The 25,329-nt window shown below is 32.6% G+C and overlaps 1 protein-coding gene across 1 annotated transcript; it reads left to right on the forward strand.

Moving 5' to 3' along the window:
* The first annotated feature begins 12,992 nt into the window (after positions 1-12,992).
* On the forward strand, positions 12,993-24,358 carry LOC115440296. Its single transcript, XM_030164545.2, has 9 exons — positions 12,993-13,077; positions 17,184-17,266; positions 18,843-18,897; positions 19,531-19,824; positions 19,873-20,058; positions 20,463-20,577; positions 21,393-21,491; positions 23,219-23,350; positions 23,827-24,358. The coding sequence occupies exons 1-9, from the start codon at positions 13,008-13,010 to the stop codon at positions 23,939-23,941; spliced, it is 1,149 nt and encodes a 382-aa protein (XP_030020405.2). The 5' UTR covers positions 12,993-13,007; the 3' UTR covers positions 23,942-24,358.
* The last annotated feature ends 971 nt before the right edge of the window (positions 24,359-25,329 follow it).

Below are 25,329 nucleotides of genomic sequence, written 5' to 3' on the forward strand. Positions count from 1 at the left end.
TCCTCCCCTGTCAATCAATGGAGAACAATCTTGGAATACGATATGCAAAATTAGTTCCACATATTGTTATTCCGGAGCCGAATCAACCTTGTCAGAGATTTCAGTTGTATGCTCGTAGCCTCTGGGTAAAAGGGTATTTACTTATTACAAGAACATTTTAATAAAATAATTTATATTTTTTATACATTTAACTTTTACTTGCAGGTATGCTCACGTTAGCCTTTTTCTAAACTAAGTTTTCAAGTATTTTGCTTTGAACAAATTTGATCTCTTAGAGCTAAAGGTACCTAGCATTATGCCTCTCCAGTTTTCAAAATCCGTTATTTCATTGCTCTATATGATATGGACAACCTAACAAGCAGACTTTAAATTTATAATTTTAGAAACGATTAATGTGTAAGAAATTTCTGTATGTATTTGTGAAAATCAACAGCAGTGGAATCCATTGCGGACTTCAGCTTTTTCGATCTATTTAAAAAAATTATAAATATTTTTTCCATAAAGTCGTGTTACAATAGGATGACATGGGACCAAATCTCACGGGCCTCCAGTTTCAATCCCAAAATTTTGTAGAATCCAAGTTTTGCTGTCTATTAGGCCCGAAAAAGGTCGTTGGAAAATAGTACATAAGTATACATATTTCACATTAGGAGGGGCACCATTCGATTAATATGTCACGGGTCCTTTACGACGTTACGCTACTGGTTGTTGTAAAATACCTATTTGTAGTTACTAAAATCTTGCATAAAATATTATCGACTTACACGCATATAAGTGAGAATAATATTGACGTAAGAATCATAGCAAATGCCAAATACATTACTTAACTAACAGATATATTTGGATCATGGAATTCAGAATTCATCGACAATCCGTAAAACAAATTTTATTAAAAAAAAGTTTGCAACTTTAATACTAACATCCGATTGATTACGATCTTGAATTTGTAAACATGAACATTTTTAAGAATATTACTTCAAGAATAGTCCACATTTTCATTAAATTACTTTGCACGGTATTCGAATAACCGGATTAGCCCAAGTGTATCCATGTTTCTGTCGCCGGTTGTCACCCTCAATCAATTAGGAGATACGGTGGATAACCGTAAATTCATTAATCAACTTTTTAATTGCATTTCTCGCCGTACGATCCAGGAAATAGAGCGTTTATGACTGCAACTGATTTATTACGAATGAACTATTATAATTAGTAAAAAATAAATATTACTACTAATTATAATTATACTTGTCCTTTATATGCACAGCAATCTATCGGGAAAATGGAATTAACGAAGGCCTACCTAGGTGACAAAATGAGCCCTATTTTATTAGTAACAATAAACGTCTCTTTAAAAGTAGAGGGTTAAACAATTAAATAATCATAATTATCAGATAAATAAACTTGAATGTTCATATTATATGAATATTAGTCATAATAGTCTTGTTCATGGTGGTTCAAAAGCAAAAAAACAAAGTCCTTAAGTAACCGGGTGATCTGTTGATAACTCATCAGATTGACGTCTGGCTATATGTTATATTCATGCCGAAGGACCAGTGGTTGCGTTGCCCACCGAAAAGGAAAAGTGTGATTTAGGCAAGCAGAGCGTTACTTTGGTTTTAACCTTACGAATGGATTGCTCCTATTGCTTGTTAACATTTGTACCCACTGGATTTAAATAACTATTTATTTAATAATCCGATAAAGGATGGTATAGTTTAATGCAACTAAGTTTAACAGCCGATTTCTATGTTCATAAAAATAATTGTACCATTAGTAAAATGATGACAAGAAAAATAATTTTACATATAAAATACTAATATACAAAACATTTTAAAGATTACATTATTTTTAAAAAGTGTAAGCGTAGGTAAGTTTTAAATTATTCTTTTGCATACATTATAAATAAGAGATGTAATATCTGTATGCATAGAAACGGGGTATTTATGTAAACATCAGCAGAAAGAAACATCGTTTACACTAATCGAGTGTGAAGCTCAGGTTGGGGACAAAACTCTCGCAAGCTACGTCTTAATAAAGCACAATAAGCATTTGCTCCTTCGTATACAAACGTAACAATGCTCATAGATGTAAAAATTATAAAACAAACATTGCTTATTACATTACAATATACATTCTACACAGTACAAACGTAATGAATAATTAAAACTGAAAAATTAGATTTCTGACATTTCTTAGAAACTTCTTAGTAAGTTGTTTATAAGCAAACAACGGAACGAAAATATCAAATAATGAGCCGTATTGTTAAGAAAAATACTATAAAAGTTTACTGAATAATCAAATATATTGTATTTGTAAGAAAAACTTCTATGAAACATTTAAAAAATATTAATTTGATTTGTGCTTTAATTTCATTTTTAGGGTTCCGTAGCTCCAACGAACCACATCATTTTTATTAAGGATCGCATCATTTTTATTATTTCTAAGGTCATACTAAAAAAAAGAGGATCACTTTGTGTCCATCTATATGTCTGTTGAGACCCTTTTCTTGAAACCGCGTAGAGGTATCATTTATATTAAAAACTCGGCTGTGAAAAATCTAACTTGTAAGTTCAAAATATTTAACTGTCTCTTCTGCATATTGTCATATGATTTCTAATTTCACAGGGGAATCAAAACCTATACTTTCTGAGTACTTTCCACTGCCCTACAATGGCGAAATTAAGAAAGAAGTAACGTCTTGCATCACATGTAAAGAAAAAATCTGAACACCGTACATGTATACTATAATAAAATAAAACGGAATTTACTCTTACACACTTATTATTAGCGATTGGTGCAGTATTTGTGTCTAAGGATTGGACGACATCATTAAGTTTGTCCTTTAACCTATGTATCTTTTAGTTGCATTTAAAATAGATGCCTTCTTAACGTAAACCTATAAGATTGCACGGAACTCTCGGTGCACGAGTCCAACTCGCATTTGTCCGGTTTTTGATCATAAATGAAAGTTGTTTCAGAATTTATTTAAATAATACTATTTAAAAGCGAATATGCGTTTATAAAATGGCGTATAACCGTCATTAATGATTAAAAGCGGAAAGGTCCCATTCGATCACTATATCAATAAAACAAAGAACCACATTCGGTGTGAAATGTAGGTCACCCGTTTTTTAACACTCATGGGATACGCGTAATGTTCCCTTACGCGTGCAGATCTAAAATTTAAATCTGAAAGCGAAAAACAAGCATTCTTTATAAGCTTGTCAGTTATAATCTTTACCACATCGACTACTGTCTTAGTAATATCAACATGAAAAATTATATTAAGAGGATACCTATACACATTTTTGTCTTCTGATTTTGGCTTTAAAGGCTTATATGTAAAAATAATATAGCAAAGGGTTGAAAAAGGTTAGAAATTTGATATTTGTAACTCATTAAAAGTTTTAATAATGTGCACCAATATTATACTAAACATTTAGTTCAATTTTAGCGAATAGGTAAGCGTATAGATAGAGCCTCATTTAAGTTGATTTATAAAATTAGAACGATCATAATGTCCATGTTTTTTTTATTTTAATAAGAAAAGGGATAAAACTTCTCAAGAACTGTTCGTATATTTATAAAACTCTTTACCTAAAAGTTATTTTTAACGCTTGTACAAAAATAACGAGAATGTTCAACATCTTATCTTTAATTTTCTATTAAATATATTTGTTAATACTGCATGACGAGACGAGCCAGCTTGCTCGATGGTAAACGTCCTAACCACATTTAAACAGTAGCAACGCCACCCTTCCTTTGAATTACAAATCATTGCGCTGCGTTCGTCACTCTGAGACATTCGAAAATCTAATAATGTCGAGTTATTACACTGGCTAATGATTTTTTTAATCAGAATACAATAAAAATACCACAATATATACATATGAGGACAATATAAAAGAACCGCGATTAAATCTGAAACCTAATTCTATTTTGATGTATCACATTTGCATCAACATAACAACAAAATAGCAACACACATCATGCAAGCAATCAGTTGTGTGCCTGGTATTGTTAACTGTGTGTGTGTGTGTTTTTTTTTTCTTTTATCCTTTTTTTGTTGTATTTATATGTGTGTAGAGAAATAAATGGTTGAAATGGTTTAAATCATAACAATTGTGCTCAGCCGCATAAATAGACACTACGATGGTACCCACTCAACCGTACTCTAGTATATGAAAGACCACCAACCTAGTATATTAATAACCGACCGTATGAAAGTAAAATAACTTTGGTTTGCTCAGTGCGTATCCGTGTTTGATTGAATGTACGCTACAAATGGAATTGGGTGTTTTATTTATATGACTTGATATATTTGTTTATTTTGTATTTATTTGGCAGTCAGAAAAGCCATTTCATTAAGTAAAACACACATTCAATATACTTCTTAATTGAATAATATTTCTCCATGCACACCTACCTGCTATAGTTTAACACGGGTACAAAACAAAGAAGTAACTTAAGATTAATTCTTTATTCATTACTGGTATATTATACATACTGATTCCCCTCATTGGTTTGTGGTTGCATTACTTAAGCTGTGAAGCCGGTGAGTTGGTTTTTATCTACGGTTGGATCGATTTGAGTGTGTGTTTTTTATTTATTTATTATTAATAGCCGACATCTAGATAGACGAATTCATTCTTATATCATGAGAATCATAGCATGATCGAGTTCATTTATCGTGGAAGGATATATAACAACACGCTTTGTCTAATAGAGGCGTGGCATCAATAATTGATAAAACTGATTGAACAGATAAACCGTTTTATAAAAGTTAATAAACGAAATTATTTTTAAAATGTGAGTGGAATTATTTTATTCTAGGATAATAGATTTACGCGGGCAGGAACACGAGCAAAATCTATCACAATAGAAAAGCTCTGTCCATTGTATGTTTAAAACGGTCGATCCTTAGCATTAACGCATTAATGAATTAAAAACTTAATATAATTATTTATCAATTCTAAATTTCAACAATAAAATAAATTCCTCATAATAATCTGAAATCAGTTCGCAAAATGTGTTACAATATCACTCACGACCGTGGCCAATATGAAACTTCTTTCATTTTTGGACCGTAGAAACTTAGTTCGCAATTGGTTCCTTGTGGACAATTCACTCGGCCACGAACGCGCGCTATCTATTGACGCAATATAGTCTGTGACATCATTCGGTAGCATATCACAGACGCAACGGTGAGATTTGTATCGTCCATTCCACATCAAGTGCGGTTATTAACTCTCGAGAGCACTCTAGATAATGGAATTGGCTCAAAATGCACTACAATTCGTCATGAACAAAATATGATAAGCATATAACTATTGACCTTCTATACATTGATATAAAGTTTTCCATTTTTGTTAAACAAACAAATCGGACCTTAACAAACAGAGAATCGTTTTCTTACATCGTTTCACAATGGAATTGAAAATCAACTGTTTTATGGAAAGTCATGAGAATTTATCTACAATGCATTGCAATCTTAGAGATAGAAGAAGAAAAAATATATTTCAAATATTAATCGGTTAAAATAAGATAACATAATGATGAAGATATTTCATGATGGAGGGTTCAGTGTAGTCGATATCCCGTCTTTCTTAGTAGATGATGCATTACACCTTGCATTATAAAAGCGTGAGTCTACATTCGGAAATAGTTAACTGCTTTTATAATAGGTACTTAAATATTTAATTTATATATCTAGTAGTGAAATTACGTGATTTTTACTCTAATCTCAGATTTCTTGCAGATCTTTTAAAATGTTCTCCATGGATACTACATTTTTTAAGAGGTAATGCGAGTAAATCAAACACTTAACGGCATGTTGACAAGATAACCATTGCATATCAACATCCACAATATCAAATTAGTATAATCCCAGCAAAACTACGGATGTCAGTCATATGTATTCTAACGACATAGCCGTAAAAACTTTACGTGTTATCCAACTCTCTCGGGGTTAAATGCAAAATTGCGTAGATAAAACAATTTACCCTTCAGTTTCTTAACGTATTTACAAAGTTCGTCGTATAGGACCATGTGAGCGAATTGCGTCTGAAATATAAAGTTTTTAATGTCTGTAACAAGTGTTGTGTTGCGGCGCCATATAATTGCAGAGCTCGATAAAAAATGATTTATTCAGGAAACTTAACAATGTCTAATAACAGTTATTTTCAGTGGACGGGATTATTTACTTTGACCAGTTATTCTATAATTTTTATATAAACTTTAATGGGATACCAGTAACCGTTCCAACAAAAAGCACATTCAAAATAATGTCTCTAAATAGTCTTTTTTTTGTAATAATATTGTAACTCGTAGTTATAATAAAAACGCTTCCTTAACAGATTTGTAGGATGTCCGAATAAGATACTGAATAAATAAATTTTATAGTGTAGATATGATTTCAAATAGAAATCAAAGGTGTATTTCAACTTACTTCTTATCTGGTATTACTTTCTTAAAATTCTTGTTCTTACTAATATTATAATTTCAAATGTGTGTAAATAATATTGGATATGTTTTGTAAATGAACACAGAGGCAGCTGAATGGATTTTGATGAAATTTGCCACACGGAGAGACTGACTTGGATTAACACATACGTTTTGTCCCGATAATTTTCTTTCATGTTATTTTTTTTATAAATGGCGCTGGCGTCGTACAGGTGGTTTAGATTTGTAGTAGTAAAGGCTTTTCACGCGGGAAAAGCCGCGAACAGCACCTAGTAACAAGGAAAAAGTAACAATCATAGTTAACACTAAGCAGCGAGTACTTTCACACTAATCGCAACTACAGTTAAGGTTTATTCCTATTTCGAGCTTCAACAAAATCATTAGTGTAGCTCTCATTAAACTCTGAGTTGCCATTAGCAACTCGGATAAATGGTACTGCGAATAAAGAATACAATTCCTCTCTTACTAAAGATGATGAGTCCGTGCTTCGCATATAAAACGTCTATCAACAGCTTGATAATAAAATATCGCCGATGTAGCATGTAAATTAAGTTATACTGAATTATGAAATACGAAATTGGCGGTGAGAAAAATGTATTAATTAAATTCCTTATATTAGAAGCTTACAGCTTTAGGCTTATATTATTCAGGAGACGGGAGTCTCATGCCGAAAGATACTATTGAAAGAAAATGCTTTTAATTTTTAGCAGTATAAACAATGATTAAAATCCATAAATGCGTTTAAAGTCGCAAAAATAACATTTATAAATATAATATTTGCACACATAGATCTTATCACACACTAACACTACTAATACACAGAAATGTTGGGTATACGGATATGCAAGACCTTCGGTCCCATAAAATTCGGACATACAATTTATCACACAAACATTTGCCTCGAAACTGCAGGGATTCTATATGCAGTGTCACTCTTAACACAGACTATTGTCCAATATACCATCGAAACTGTCTATGGGGCTTAAAAAACAAACTACGTGGCCTAGTAAGCAAGTAATGCCAAATGAGTACCTAGCGTCCTGTTCAACTAAAATCCGATATACAAATTGTTGTTCCTGCTTGGATGCTGTGGCAATGAGACATTGAAGTTGCCTTAACCTTAACAATATTATGAATGTAATTGTTACAAGTTCTTCGGAGGCTCAATGTCGTTCCCCGTACATATCGCCTTTCCTCATTTTTGAAGTTCAGTAACGCTCTGCCAATCGGTAATTATTGTTCAGGATATGTGGGCGTTCTCAGACAGCGGTGATAATTCACCGACAGATGGTCCGCCCTCTCATATATTTACATTTCAATAAAAAAAATGATTTTGTTTTGGCCGAACCTTTTTAAATGCACTGAGACCAGACATCATTCCAATATCTGCATGGGACTTTGGTAAAATATTATTTAATTACTAATATATTAAAGAACGAACAGTCTTTAAATAAAACTTAATAACGCGGCGAATATCCTAATAACGTGGAACATTGTCGTTCTGCAGAATTTATTGGCCGTTATAGTTATATGAGTTCGCGATTTGCACATACTTTAGGTTTACAGCAAGTACATATAGCTGTATCAAAAAAATGTATTCGTACATAATGTGTTTATAAATACAAGCGTGAGATATTTGATTGAAAACTTCTTGAATTCTAATTCGTTTATGTTAAATATCTAATTATTTAATGCAAACTCGTTAACAGTTTAAAACGCACTGACTTTTTTATTGTGACAGGTATATATATCAGTTTATTAAAATTATTCTGAATCCAACATTACGTATGAGTGATGTGACCCTTTTTAATGGTCGCCAGAATAATGCTGGCCAGCAATATTGAATCTCCTGGCTGACCCTGGAGCGCAACTCTTTGAAACACTACAGCGTGTTCATCATGTCCAATGGATAACACGTTAACATACCTTTAATGTATCAGGCAACTGTCAATGCGATACTATTCTATTATAAATGCGGAAGTTTTGATGTTTGAACTCTGTCAAGTCAGAACCGTTGAACGGATTTGGATGAAATTTGGCACTGAGATACATTATTATAGTCTGAAATAGCATAAAGGCTACTTTTTATCCTAGGAAAATATATTTACTTGCGATCAGAACCTCATCCGCACCAAAAAGGCATGGTTAGTCGTAAAAGTGGTAATAAATCACTTAACATTAAACAAATGAATTCGCAAGTCTTTAAACCGGTCATCATAGTTAACCATTAAAAAAAGAACACATTTATATTGAAGCACTTCCAAATATAATCTGTTCATTAATTTGGTCATTTAATAAACTCCACGTTATCGATAAAGACTGAAACAAATGAACAATGCATTCCTGAAAGCCAAATTAATATCGAAAGCATTGAATGACTGAAAACAGCAATAGTCTGTTTTAAAGCAAAACGAATATGAAATTGATATAACAGCGAAACATTATTAAATTTATTCAATTAAGTATAAGTAATCACTGACTACGGAAATGTGTGGTACTCGTATATGTACTACCTACATTATAGAATTATATATGTATATCTGTTTAAAAAATAATTTGTTGCCGTACATACCGTATATAATACATTTGTATATCTATACGTAATATATCGTTGTATACAAGATGCCATCGAAAATGTTCTAAAATATAAACTTTGTAGAGCAAAAGAATAGAAAGGCAAGCTTTTTGTCACCCAGACCATGTAGAAATAATTGAAGATCAAAGAAAATTTATCACTATCAGAAAATTATATACCTAATTTCACATTATGACTATAGCAAAATACCACTTCACCTCCATTGTTTCAGAATTAAGTTTCAAAGTTGCTTGCCTTATACACTTTGTTAAGTTCCGTAACTGTTTTAATATGCACATACCTTCCTGTTTGTGTCGCTGCCAAAGCAAGAATGTTATAAAGCAACTAGTGACTACTAACTGCGCAGCCGCCCAGCCATTTGCCATATTAATTGGCACGTGCCATATTTCCGCTAATTGTTAAACAATTTTAATGATTATTTATTTGATTTTCATAATTTAATAAAAAAACTTAAACTTTACCCATAATCAAGAATCAATTTTATTAGAAATCATAAAATTACCAAAGCATACCTTAGCGCAGGGTCGTGGTTCATGGAAGGATCTTGGGGAGGCATTTGTCCAACATTAGGACATTATAGGTTGATACAATACAATTCAAAATGACCAAAAATCATAACGTACCAAATTATGATTGTTTTTTTTTTAACTTTGATTATTGTATTGTATATTTATAGATTTTTTTTTTACTGTGATTATTGAAGATCTCTAGTAATAGGTACGTATGGAACGTACGTACGTATGGTATGGAAGCTACATAACGACCCACCACTGTTCTTAATTTTCACCCTTTTTTCGAAATAAGTAGTCGAGCATTTCATGATGAAATTAATTATGATAAATTTTTGACTTCAGGCATTTCGGTTAACACACTAACACCTATAATAAGAAAGTTTGACAATGACTAATCCACATTATTTCAAACACTTCTACAGTTTATACAAAACTTTTCCGCCTAATTATTATATATTGTGAGCTTTTGTTCTAGTTAATTAGTCATTTACAATATATATGAGTGTGTGTACCTTCATTGTAAGCTACGAAATGTAAGGTTCGAATTTAACATTATTTTTGAGTTAGGCATAATGTTTCAAAAACTAAATTCTATATTTAATTCTACGGTATTTTATTGTGTTGCGATATAACTAAATATGGAAATCATACTTTAAAAAGAGACATAGTATGCCTGACAATTTATGAAAAACTAATGGAGGCATCTGTTAATTTGATGCTTATTTTTTAATTACGGTGAAATAACACTTCTCTAGTAGTAGTGTCGTTAAAAAAGGATACAAGTTTCACTTATACCCCAAGGAGGTTTAAATAGGACATTAGAATATCAAATTTGTAATTTCATAGTAATATTATAGCCATTATTATCCTTATATTGTGTGACGCACTCATTAAATCACCCATGACTTAGTTTGTATATCTAAGCAAAAACCATTTCTACATTAGATAAAGTATTCGTATATTATAACCATTTAAATTCAATCCTTTTTAGCATTATTTTGGGATTTAGAATTTATAGAAAATTTGCCTATAATAATAGATTTACATAACCACATTATAATGTATTGTCTCCTCTAACGATATAGTTTACCAATAAAATTGAAAAACGATAATTTATTTATTAATAATTATAAAAAATAACACTGCATACTCACATAAAAAATATGACTTCATATAAACATTTTTTACTAGCTTTTGCTCGCGGCTTCGCCCGGATGAAGGAGATTTCTGGGATAATTTTGTCGTTATATTATGACCAAATTACATAAAATCATTATAAATTGCAGCCTATGTGTTATTCTTATGTATAACCAATATTACTGTAAAGTTTCGAATCAGAATCCGTTACGTAGTTCTTTCGTGAAAGCGGTACAAACATGCATCCCTACATCCATCCTCACAAACTTTCACATTTATAATATTAGTACATACATACATACATAACATCACGAATTTTTCCCCGAAGGGGTATGCAGAGGCGCAACTAGGGCACCCACTTTTCGCCAAGTATGTTCCGTCCCATGATGTCATAGGGGGCGAGCCTATCGCCATATCGGGCACTAATTCCAGACTCCGGGCTGATACTGAGCAGAAAAACCCAAATATCATTTTGCCCGACCCGGGATTTGAACCCAGGACCTCAGAGCGCTATTGTACCGGACATGCAATACAACTACGCCACCGAGGCAGTCAATAATATTAGTAGGATTGATTTATTATTTACGAGAACTTAATGCTATCTATGCCCAGTATGGATCCTAAGATAACAGAATTGATAATCCTAGTATTACTTTAGCTGGCTGTATATTCTTAATGCCTTTGTGCACTGACACCGTACCTCTGAGTGATCTTATGTTACTCTCTTTAATCCGATCAACGTAAGTCGACTCGAGGTTTTCGGGGCTATGTTTATAATAATATTTGTCTCATGAGAACGCACGTTTTTCGCCCCTTTATCCCATAGGGGAATAAATGAAATCTGTCTCAACTGAAATGGCCATTTAAACCTATTTTACATATTAGTTTCTGGAGAATACTCGCCCTTATATACTTACCTTTAGCGGGACGGATGCAACACGTTATTACATTTCATGTCTATAATCGGATGATAGAAATTGGAAGGATATATCAGTTCATACTTGATATTCTTCCTACGTGTTTTAATATTATTAAAGGATTTGTTTTAATTATCGTTCAAATACTCATAATGTTCAATAATAAAGGTACAATAGTATACTGTAAGACATTTTATAATACTATTGAATCCATAAAGTAAAAAGTTTAAAATAACTAATTTCAAGGTTTCCTAGAAAATGTTATTGTGAAAATATAATGACAGAAAATACTTTATATCTATTCATCAAACTCAATACTGTTAAACAATTTTAAAATAGATGCAAAATGTACAGTTAAATGCGGAAACGAATACCATAGAAATGTTGTACGGCGCAAAACAAGCAAAAAGAAAACAGCACTGTTTCCGACACAATGCACCGCCGCTGTCAATAGCCAGTGCATCTCTACATAAAAGGTCATATTATAATATGCATAGGTCCTCTAGGTGCCCTGTATAAATGAATATTTATGTGCGGAGAGTTCAAACACATGAGTAATAGACCCTTTGCTGTACCCAGGAACTACGGCACAAGAGGAGTTGATTAAAATTTAAAATCGCACGTACGGTCTGAAATTAAATTGGGGTGAATATTTTTAAGGAAATCAACAAGTTTTAAGTGAAGCGGCTATTGGTACATAGAGAATTACAGATGCCCATAGTTATATAGAGAATAGAGATATGTCAAGAAAACATCAAATTCATGAAATTTTATTATATCAACTATGGGAAGACTTCATCATGATCACAGATATTATAACACACTATGTAATAACAGCGTTTTTTTTCTCTGTTAAAAAAAATTCAAACAAAAATATTATTAACTACTTTAAAAAGACTGCATATACTTGGGTATGATTAATATGATTCTGTCATGCCGAGACCCAACCTCTAAACATTACTAGAGCAAAGATCACTAAAATTATAATTCAGCACCTGCATCCTGGATTGTCTTAGTTCAGTGGAACCCCAATTTCTGTTTATTCTGTATTTTTTATTTCAGAATTTTTAAAATAATAATGAAATCGGAGTTCATTAATATCAAAATATGTGTTAATTGCTTTTGATGCCATTAAGGGACGTGTCAAATTTATTTCAGACTTTTCTGAAAAGTACCACAAATTAATTAATTTTTTTTAGATTTTTTTTCTAAATTATTTAATTTTTTTGTGAAATGATAATAATTTTGATTTTCCAAAAAGTTTGATTGCACATAAAGGCTGTGTTACAATGACGCGATTGTCTCATATCTGGATATCTGTTGGCTGGGCGTCGGGCGCCCGCCCATCGCGCCCTCGCCACGGGTATATAAGCCGGCGGGCAGATGCCAGCCTCACAACGCACCACAACCACCGACCGACAACCGCTTCAAACCTTCGGCTCATCCAACACAGGTCTGTCACTAGTATTTATCGAAATATTTTTTTCTTCATATATTGTTCATTATTATTGCATATTTTATATTTTCTTTAAATATTTTCTCCCATTTTAATAGTGTTCGATAGTTTTGTAACTGTTCTGAGTGCTTAATATATTTAATATTATAATATAATTTTATGAAATTGTGTAGTCTGCGTGTTTTTGTAATTTTAATGATAAAAAGTTTGTATAAATGAAGTAAAATAATAATATAATTTCCTTGAATCAAAACACAATGAACTAAGTCCGCAATAACTGCTCTTTAAATTACTACAGAAAAATATTTACTCCAAGTCTTTTCAATCATTTAGTAAACAATTTTTTTACCTTTTAAAATATTACTTCCTATAATTATTTTAAAACGTCCATCACGCATAGGTCACATATCTCATCAGTGTGTACTTAATACGACATCAATAAGTTTATTAGTTTTCTTTCATATGATATCAATTCATATCCACATAAAATCTAAAGCAATACAAAACAACAGTGATCAACCGTTTCATAAACCGCGGTCTGCACCGAACTTCTCCACTCATATGTTCTTTATTTTTCTGAATTTATTAGGTTTATACGCTTACTTTTTGCAATATTTGAACTTATTCCGTACCGTCATTGGTTTAACTAAAAGTGAATCTGCTATATATTGTCTCTTTATACATAATAAACATTAGAAGTAATTACTCCCACGTGCATGTGCCTCTTAATATTTATTCATTTTCAATATTTATTCCGTCTTAAGAATTATTTCTATATTTAGATTAAAAATTGGTTTAACCCAATCATGGCTCCTCATTACTTGCACGTGTAACATACTTTTATATATATTCGCTCTGGTTCCCATTGCTTTCCAATAATAACACCATAATAATATTTAATTTGTTAGCTATTTATAAATTCATCAGTACGTTGTGGCATTTATTTCCATAATTCATACTAGTATAAATCTGCCGTGGTAATTGAAAGGAAGTAAGTCAAAAGCGGCGATTTTTTTATAACTGATTGGGATGTACGTTAAATAAAATTCTTCATGTGTAGGTTTGATACATCTATGTAAATTATAAACGCATTTTCTTGGTTGATAAACAGCAGTAGCAACGATAAGATAATCTAGTTAACCATGTAATAAAGCAGAACCGCCTTTTCTGACTTACTGCCCTTTCGATTACCACGGCAGAAATAATATTGAACAAAATAAATTATATAATATTTTTTTACATAGCATTTTTTTAATAAGAATCTTAGGCGAAATAAAAGTTTAGATATTCTGCTAATTTGATATTCTTTAATAAATTTTTTAATTCATTCTGGTTATTTCGCTTCGCAAGGAATACAACAACTTTATTATTCACTATTTATTTTCCGAATTCTAGTCGGCGCTCGTGTAACCTACTCATCTATAATTAATGTTTATAGCCAAGATAAAATTCGTGGGTACTTTTAAAGTAAACTAAGTCCTTTTCAAACAACCTTCGTCAGCCTGCTAAGTAGAATCAGTGACTTACATAGCATCAACGCGTTTTGAAAATTCAAATAGTTCTTTCTTTTTCAAGCTTAAAATTTCAACCAAACCAGTAAATTTTGTACGTTGAATAAGTCGTAGCAAGTTTCATAATATGTGTACTGTAATATATATATACCAGGAATATATCATAAAATATCGAAATCATATTTTTGAATTAGAGTTAAAAAACAATAACTCCGTTTAGTGTGCATAATATCTACATTAAAATTACAATATAAGTATATATAATAGTTCCTTGTGTAACTATTATAAAATAAACATCAAATAAAATATTATCAATGCGTAACGAAATCTAAAATACCTGCACCTTCTATTTTAAACTTTATTGCTTAAGTTTGAAACCGGAGCGGCGCCTTCGTGGCCGAATAACGTAAAAGAACAAATTATTATAGTAATTGTACACGATGTGGGTAGAATTTAACAGTTGTTGGCGAAACGACGCGGCTGTCATTTCTTTCCGACTTTCCATTCACGCAAACGTAGCAACAAAGTTCTACGACAATACTACGAGACTACGAAAGTTGTTTGTTAAGGACGCGTTGATATCTTCCCAAAACAAAATATTAATATTTAAATTTTGGATAGAATTTTTTAACCGATTTCACACACAACATCACGCATTTTATCCCCGAAGGGGTATGCAGAGGCGCAACCATGGCACCCACTTTTCGCCAAGTGTGTTCCGTCCCATGATGTGATAGGGGGCGAGCCTATCGCCATATCAGGCACAAATTCCAGACTCCGGGCTGAATACTGAGCAGAAAAACCCAAATATCACTTTGCCCGACCTGGGATACGAACCCAGGACCTCAGAGCGCTGCCGTACCGCGCATGCAGTACAACTACGCCACCGAGGCAGTCGATTAAACCGATTTCATTTGTTTATAAATTTATTATTCATTATAACTTGTTGCTCTCGGAGTCTTTTCTAGGAATCCAAGATTGTGAAGATAATATGCATCCCGTCACTTAGAGCGTCCAAGCTTTTATGCGATGTGCATTGTTTTTAAAGAGTCCATTTGTGTGGAAAATAATACGTTCACATTATGCATTATACCGTTCCATTTCCTCTTGTCATTTAACTTGTCCCACGCTGAAATTGATGTATTTTATTAATACGCAATAGCAAAACAACAGTACAATCATAGTGTGAAAATAGAAAGGATTTTAAAAAATCGATTAAATAAAAACTTCATATAAGAAAAACATACGCACAATAACATCCAGTAGACTTTTACATAGACGCTTAGTTGATTTTTGTCATTTCATAAAGAAATACATAAAATCTAAATATCAAACTTGTGAAAAAAGAAGTAACGTGTAAATTCGGTTCAATATTTAAATGATGCTATAACTTGTGTATTCTACTATCACCCGGTATTTCCTATTTTAGAGTGTCCTCCAAGAAATGTGTTTATAACATGTAATCGCATTCACGAACAACTTTTTCTCAAATTCCTATATCGGAATTGCATTACATCATACAATTTAGTTCCGCATGTTCTCAATCCTTTAACGCAATAAAATATGCATGAAATATGTGAATGATATTGAAATATTCTCAAGGCTAACGTTTATTGCCCCATATAGTGATACGCATCTCGATGCAATATCAGATTATTGCATTTGACGACGCCAATGTGAATAATTAACTTTATACGTCACACTTTATGGGGCGTTGCATTCGCGAAATGTTCATTGGGTACGGTTTCTATAATAGGGCATTTTTCATATTACTATTTAAAAATATTTGTTAACTACACAAATATTCTTTGTTCAAACTATTATAAGCTTCGTTTTATTGAATATTATGTCAATGAAATGTTATTATAAGTTACTATATATATTAAAATAGTCTGAAACTAATCCATACTTCATAAAATATCCATGCTTTATACGTATGTTACCGACTCAATATCAGTAATATAAGTATGAAGCATGGATTCGTGCGTTTACACGGCACACTATTTAATATTTCATGAACCGTCTACAAAGTATTTGTAATATAAAATTTGTTACGTGCTTAAATAGATTTTGTATAACTTAACAACCAGGAATGAAATCAAATCCTCGATGAATAAAAAATTATCATATCGAGTTCTAGTGAAGCGGTTGAAATATTCCGGTACAATGGAACGGTCGACTTTCATAAAGTTTCGATTCATTGTAACTTAGAATAATCATTTCTTTCGTTTTAATTATTTTACTATAAGTAATATTGAATAATCATTTACATTATTTTATTTTGTACTAAGCAATGCTCGTGGTTTCGTTCGCGTGAAAGAGTGTTCCAGGAATAAACATTCCATTGTGTACTTTTTCACGATAGCGAATTTATATTTATTTTATTTATATTGCCTTTATGTTAATCCAGGACTTGGTCAAAGACAAATATCTTTACTTACTGTTGTATTTATAACGTCTCGTAAGAAATTATCGCAATGGGTTCGATTCCCGTATTCAGAAGGAATAAGCATGACGTAAATCGAATACACTAGTTGCACCTCTGTTTACCCCATAAAAGGCGTGAATGTATATGAGAATATTATGGTTTAGATTTCAACATGAGAGGTGCAGGCGGACTACTGGCACTGGCCGTCGCGACGTTACTCGTCTGCTGCAGCGCCGACCCTCACCAGGTTAGTGTCTTGACGATACCGCTTATTATTTCTTCACTATCCATTAATGTTCGTCTCTACTGTAGAATCCTCGTCCTTGTATATATTAAATAGATCGATCAATGGTCCATTTCATAACTGTTTTCGTCCATATTAATAATCACTCACATGAAGTCCATTGCTTAACATAATCCTCCCCAAAAAAAATCGAACGGAGCTGTATTTTTACTTCACTGTCTAAAATTTAACGACCCATTTTTCAATTGTGCAACTTACCAAAGTCCAATATTAAAAATGTACACCCCATAGTACGCGGTTCTTATACTCGTAATTGATATGATATTAGAAATAACACTGGCTAGTTTCTAAAATATATATATAAGGTACTTTTGGGACCAATAAAAAAAGTAAAAAAAGTATAAAGAAGAAATTCCTTCCGTTCAACCAATTTAAACAAATTGAATTCTTCAATTTATTGTGTCATTTGATGCGACATCGAGCGTTCCGGATGAGACGTCGTTTTTCAAAATAACATCGGCAGCGGTATATTAATTAGTTTCAGAAATTGAGTCATTTCGTACGATGACGAAAACAAATACTCTAATAACATTTTAAGCTTCCAATCAGTCGCTAATCAGTGGGGTTTACTTAATGAATTTTCATTTAATAAAATAATTGAAATTGATATCGAATGGACGAGGAAACCGAAGTGTTCCATGTTAAATATAAAGTTTCTGCGTAAAGCTTCAGCAAATGCTACGGAAATACCAAGCGAAAGTATCTTACTTTGATTGAAATTTCCGAAGCAATTTCTAACGTAAGCAAACAAAATGTATTTCATAAAATGTCTCATTTGATATTTTAATTTGTAATGAAACAGCTTTTTAAACCTCGTAATGACTACTGTTTCAGTCAAATATGGTTTCAAAGCCTATTTGTTTTACAAAGAGAATTTACATATGAAATATCGGATTATTTAAATAATTCAATTCAACAAATTTAACATACATTCAACTATGTCCTAAATAGTTCACATGAAAGTACCTCAAAGGCTTCAAAAGGATCACTACTACTAAAGACAAATAAAACTGAGAGTTAAACTAAATATATGATTAATTCAATATAAGGTATTGTTTTCAAAAGGTTCATTAACATAAGCGTTTCAAATTCAAAACCAATGTTTGTCTATTTATTTATTTATTTATTTTTACTAGCAGACTCGCGTGGTCAAAGTCTAATCTCAACTCATATTTTTTTTAGTTTGAACATGACTGTGGTTCTGCTTACATTTCCTATATGAATTTTGATTATGCCAAATTATACTCGTCCGTGTCTCTAGTGTGCTTAAAAATGCTACACTTCGCTTATTTATATAGAGATAAGTCTGAGCGACGAGACGAGCAAGTCTCTAACCTGTCAGCAAAGATCTCAACTGTCCGAAAACATAAAGCTATAAAGAACGTAGAATTACAAAGTATTACACAACGTAGAATAGTTGATGCTATGCCAAACTTGTTAACTAGAAAGCATCTCGTTCAGTACGTTTAAACTAAATAACAAAAAAGAACTTCAAATTAACAGATGATTATTTAAACAGGAACAAGATGTGAGCGCCGGCGAACACAATTCAGGAGAACGTTTCGACGTTAACGGTAAGCTTTATGTGATTTTAAACTCTATGTAACATATTCTTACACAATGTTTCGATTCTTCGCGCACCGAATGCCTCACAGTGAAAGCCAGCACGTATAATTGTATACAAAATAACCAAGTGTAAGAACGGCACTGAAAGAAACACGATCTCTATTGGATTTCTTATCTTTCCGATGTGACGTGAAGAATTTACATGATCTGATAAGTTGAATAAAGAAGTGCGCTACACAATCCAATGCCGATCGTGTTTGTAAAGAATAAAATTGTTAATTTAATATGTAAATATGAGCAAGTTTACGACACCTCGCACCGTCTACTCACAGTCTGTGACACAAGCACAACGTAACCTAACTCCTTTGCACGTTCACACATCCACACTTTGAATAATTAAAACTAATTTGCACTTATCCCTCAAACTATGCATTTGTTCACATTCACGGTTTTATGGTGATGGTTCTACGCACATTCACCAAATACGCCCCTGCACAACGTCTCACAACGCTTGTTTGTACTCAATGTGCATCCGTCACTTATGGTGAGTACTATTTTCTTTAAACGCACTTTATTTATTTACTATTATGATAAGGAAATATAAACAACGACTTGAAATAATTATACATGATTGCTTTCAGAATTGAGACAGAGAGAAGAATTAGAAAACTTCCTGCGTTTCCTTACACAATATGAAAATAAATATGACGACCATGGCTCATTGAGGAATTTAAATGGAATCGGAGGAACCTCTCTCATTGGCAGAAACCTTAATGGTATTGGAGGAACTTCTTTGCTGGGAAGGAACTTAAATGGTATTGGTGGATCTTCGCTTCTGGGCAGAAGTTTGTACTCCTCGCAGGGGAGATCCGGTATTAGCTACAAGAACTTGAATGGAATCGGAGGAACTAGTCTTCTCGGAAGAAACTTGAATGGTATCGGCGGCACATCTCTTTTGGGAAGAGATGTCAGTGCTGACAAAGTTGAATACGCCCGTTTTATTGATTCCCTAGGGGGTGGAAACTTCGTGCGCAATTTGGACTCTCTTGGCGGTAGCAATTTCGTAAGAAATCTTGATTCCCTCGGCGGGGCAAACTTAGTTAAGAAAAACCTTGATCAACTCGGCGGACCGAACCTGGTCAAACGAAATCTAGATTCCTTGGGCGGTAGCAACTTTGTACGAAACTTGGACTCTCTCGGAGGAGGCAACTTTGTCCGCGAATTAGATTCCATAGGAGGCGCTAACCTTGTATAAAGTCGGTATGAAAGTAATTGTCATGATGTTTCTAACATTTCCACTCTCGTACAACGCATTCAATGTGATACTTCTATATAGTTTTATTTATTGAGATTAGTTATGTGGCCATTAGATGTTGATGTTATAGAAATAAATATCTTGCAACCCCAAATAGTGTTTCAATACTTTAAATTGATAGTGTTAGTACAAAATCGTGTGAAATTTGATTCAGGTAAGAAGAGAGAAAGGTAAAATAAATTTGGTCTTTGTCATATTTTTGTGGTAATATATATGTGTATTTCATATTGTGTAATTGTTTGACGGTTATGTGAATAGGTCATAAGATTCGGTCCCTGGACCCGCTCGGCGGCAACAACTTGGTGCGAGACGTCAGAGAAGTGAAACACTCCGCTTACTTCCCTTACATGTTCAGACGCTATGACTACATCAGGTATTAACAAAATTAATTATTTGCCTAACAATAAATATTATTTTTATGACTACAATACATCACAATTTGATAGACTGGCCATTGTCCGTATTTATATTAATTGTACATTCTTTGTTTGAATGGTAGACTATATAATTTTTTTATTTGTCCAACCATATTTACATAAACATAGTAAGCCATTTTCCATTCATATTACTAATGTAGAATATATACCGTATATTACCTTCACTTGATCTAACAATGCCGTCAAATTGAAGTCCAACTAAAGATCTTTCATTTTTAGTTTAAGTCTATTTTGAGATGCTTTAAATAACCTATCAATGGTAGTTACCTATCAGGGGGTAGTCAATAACGAAATTACTCGAAACCCCGGGGCGCTGCATATGACGTCCTAGCAAAGGTTGCATGTTTCATTTTGATTAGACTAACATATTATAATATCAAACTTCAAATAATGACAAGACATGGTAAACATATCAAATGTATTTTATTTTACTCATTTTAATGTTCTAATGTATATATGCCAGTGGCAAAGCGTTCATACAACTTGATTCGTACCGGCTTCCCTTTTAGGTTTATTTACGTTTGTCTTAGTTTTTGTTTTCTGTTGAATCGGCCGCGATATATTACCTAAGGCATTTCTTTTTGCCTCGGGTTACCTTTTGAAATATTTCACGCTTCGCCACTAATATATACTTACATTATCCCGTCAATATTACTACAACAAAAGTCAACGAAGATATGATGAACTTGCACCTAGTATGACCCTAATTTACCGATGATACTGTCATTTCAAACACGTTTTTTGCCATTAGCCCGTACGGCAAGCGCGAGCCGTGGCCCATGGCGCCCGTCGAGTACAGCGGATATTACGGAGATGGATTCCCCAAGCGCAATTTCGATGAAATTGATCGGTAAGTTTTGCCTGCTCTTGAATGGTCTTACCCCTTACTAGATGGGACTTAACAACGCTCATTAACATAGCGAACGAAATGTGTTTCACCTCTGTTTATCTCTAAAACGAACAAGGCGTAATACTATGTATGAATTGGATGACCATATTATAGTAATTTTTAGCATTTATTATTGTATGAACCAGTCGATATAAAGTATTTTGAAGATGTATAACTAAGTTTATAGATTAGATTCTATTTTCGATAATAATTAGTTATGGTTTTTTTTTTAGTCAAAACAAAAAGTTTCACAATCTAAAAACATCCTTTTTGGAAGTCCGATTCCTTCCGATTCCCGAGCCTTTTGATGACACTTATGTACTAATTAGTAATTACATTATGTTAATCAGTAACGATGTGTCTACAGAGCGGGTAGATTCGCACTTGTTTCGTGTAATCTCTTATTTCGGTAGGTATAACAATTACATTAGCGTAATTAACACAAATAGATTTCATCCAGACATTTTCAACCATCGACGAGTGTATTAAGCAATAAATATGGTTCAACGGGAACTACTACCAATGCCTAGTGAACACACCTCTGCTGTGACATTGAAAACATGCGAGGCCTTTTAGAACAAAAATAATGGTTTTGCGCACACATAAATATAGTTTTGTGCTCTCAGTAAATAGAATTCGTATTATATCCCAAATATTGTAATGAAAGTAACATTCTAAATGTAATAATAACTAATAGTATCAATTAGTTCGTAAACAAGGATAACAGAAAGTTTCAAACACCGCGTAATAAATTGTGATTACCGCGGGTGCGAATCATGTTCTATTTATATTAAATATAAAGTTTCATTTACAATATAGCCAGTCTATTTGTAATTGGTATACAAACTCCTTTGTATACAACTACCAACTACCTCCGTGTTGTAGTTTACTTTGAATCGTCTAAACTCGTTATAAATGTAAATACTAATTTGATTTATCTAAATGTTAACCGATGTTGTCTAACTGTATATCATTAATCATTATATTAAGCCATCCTCTGTAGTATACCAATGTAACATACTTATGTTGAAAGAAAAGTGATCCATCAGAGTTTGTATCGTATCGAATGAATATGCTACCTAATACTTCACGTATTTGAAAGACGAATAGTTATTAATACTACATAGCACTCATTTATCAATTTAGAAACATTATTTCATTAAATAGAAATCATTTAAAATTCACACGAATGTTTTAATCTCACAGAAACGATTACCGTATATGTGGGAATCACGAAATGCCAGATATTTGGTCCTATATTGAAACTCGATAATCGTGACGCTAACATTATGGGAATGACATATACTGATGCACTTTCGTTGAGATACTTATGTCATTAAATTTAAATATCGAAATCATTGACGTATATATTCTATAGACACGAACGTCCATATAATTATTTGTTCAACATCTAAACTAAAATGACTTTAAAAAGGCTTTTACTTATTTGACTAATATTTTTAATGCACATCCAGGTTTGCACTTAGACTCGCGTTTTCATATTATGAGCGCCACTCCGTACATAACCACAAGCATCAATATTGACACCATACTAAAATCAGTTTGAATGGATAACAGTTCAATTCAGTTGAACACAGTTAATGTTCGGAACGCCAAGTCTAGTACATAGTGCATATATATCGATGATCGAAGGTATGTTGGCTACGGCCTCTGGTGTGTTGTTGCAGCTCCAGCCTGAACACGTTCGTGAAGAAGCGCAACTTCGATGAGATCGACCGCTCGTCCATGCCGTTCCCGTACGCCACCAAACGGTTCTACCACCTGTACGGATCCAACTACCTTGACATTGACACCCCTGTGTAAGACGTGTTTCACGTCTCACTTCCTTTGTGTTCCATTATAATTTTTGAATTTCGTTAATGGTTCATTAATTTCATTGGAAATTATGTTGCTTATTTAATTTAGAATACAGAAATATAAATAGGCAACTATTAAATTAATTTTGCTTTGAAGCAAAGATATTATATTCGATTTTAATTGTCTCTGGTCCTAGAAATAGTTTCTTTTAATATGTATATAACTACCACTATTATTTTAGAATAGGTAACGAAGCAGTGCATTATTTCGAATGTTAATTAATCGAATATAGCCCATGTGGAACAATGTGTACCTAAAACAACATTGATATTTAACTGAGCCGAGTACGCTTATTGAGTTCATTTATTTTAAAATATAATTTCAAATTACTTTAAACGTACATTGATTTTGTTATTAACATTTTTTTCAAAAATCAACGTTTATATTTGAAGGGACTCACATTAATTTTATTTTCCAGCTCGAGCCTGGACAAGAAGAGATACAGACCTGACTACCCCATGGATGAGATCGACCTCTCTCACTTCCCCATTGGCTCCAAACGCTCCCAGGATTCTTACCCGCTGACTGTTTAAAATATCAACCAAACTGCAGCCACTTTAGACGATACCTCCAAGCTCCTTCAGCGTGACAAACGAAAATATTCTTGATTACGTCCTGATAACATAAGCCATTCTTGTTGTAATAAACAAAATGTTAGTATAAGTCGCTAATGTCTTTAACTCACATTTAAATTTGCTTAAATATCTAAATTTAGAAATATTGTAAATTTCTATAATTCCTAAATATCTATAGAATTAAGGAGGGAGAGGTTTAGAATTACCAAAGAAATATGATATTTACATTAAGATATTATATTAATAAATACGTACCTGTGCATTATGTTTCTCTATTATTATTATTCAAAATGATGGACTAATTTATACTCGTACATTATTTGAAATTTATTACGAACACAGTAAGAAATAAAGAATATGAATGTTCTTAACACATTTTTTTATTTTATTTGAGTCACTGGTGACTAGTATCTACCCCAGCGTAAAGTTTACACAATAGGCCTATATATACTAGTAAAATTTGCGTAGGTAGTATCGGAATCGTGAAACCTTGAGTACGTAATACTATTTTCGATCTTTGGCTTGAGCTTAAACGTTCATTAATTATAATGTGTTATGTGAAACAACATTACTTACATATTCATATTTGAACAGCCAGTTTTGTTTTGTTGTCAGTACTCGGTAGTACCCATAAAGTGAAAAATTTATATTATTTTTATTTCTTAACATTAATAACTTGAGAAATAATACATATTGGTTATGTATCTGACTACGATATATAAATAACTAACTATACATAATAAAACTAGACCGTATTAGTCTAATGTAATGCCTACATTTTAGATTTCTTGATCCTCTGGTCTTACAGTTGCTGTGTAGCATGTGGGGCTTAATAAAATGAATCAAGTAACTCATTAACTCTTCGCAACACTGAGTAGACTTACATGAGCCTGGCAAAAGGACAGCGTTTCCAGTTAATTCCTACTGGAGAGGGATAATTATTATCTAACTGAATAAGGCTTATAAAATCCTGCTGGATTTGGATTGTTGTTAAACTTTGTGGAGGGTTTCCTCCGTCAACAAATGCTGAATTATAATTACTTATACACTTTAAAATTTTATTCCTTAAAGGGACTACTAAATTATATTTAAAATTATATTTATAAATGATTTAAATGAAATACCTTAGGTCGCTTACTATTTTTCTTGACTGTCGTGTGTAATTATTAGTTACGCGATATTACAACTACAAGAAATTCATAAGATTACTTGTGACCCTGCCTAGAGTACCTATTAAAGTCATGAGAAAAATTTACACGAATTGGTACCGAACAGAGGAATTGAATTCCCTAGACATTCCGGGTAGTGTCCACAAGGCAAATACCTACATGTTAATTTTTAAGTTA

Source organism: Manduca sexta, chromosome 14, assembly GCF_014839805.1.
Source record: "Manduca sexta isolate Smith_Timp_Sample1 chromosome 14, JHU_Msex_v1.0, whole genome shotgun sequence".
NCBI lineage: Eukaryota > Metazoa > Arthropoda > Insecta > Lepidoptera > Sphingidae > Manduca > Manduca sexta.

What these genes read in the sequence shown, in the direction of transcription:
- LOC115440296 (XM_030164545.2), top strand. Translation starts at nt 13,008, where the DNA reads ATGCCAGCCTCACAACGCACCACAACCACCGACCGACAACCGCTTCAA. An exon ending in AGAACGTTTCGACGTTAACG is followed by an intron (nt 18,898 to 19,530) that starts GTAAGCTTTATG and finishes GATTGCTTTCAG; the next exon opens with AATTGAGACAGAGAGAAGAA. An exon ending in TCTCGGAAGAAACTTGAATG is followed by an intron (nt 19,825 to 19,872) that starts GTATCGGCGGCA and finishes GTGCTGACAAAG; the next exon opens with TTGAATACGCCCGTTTTATT.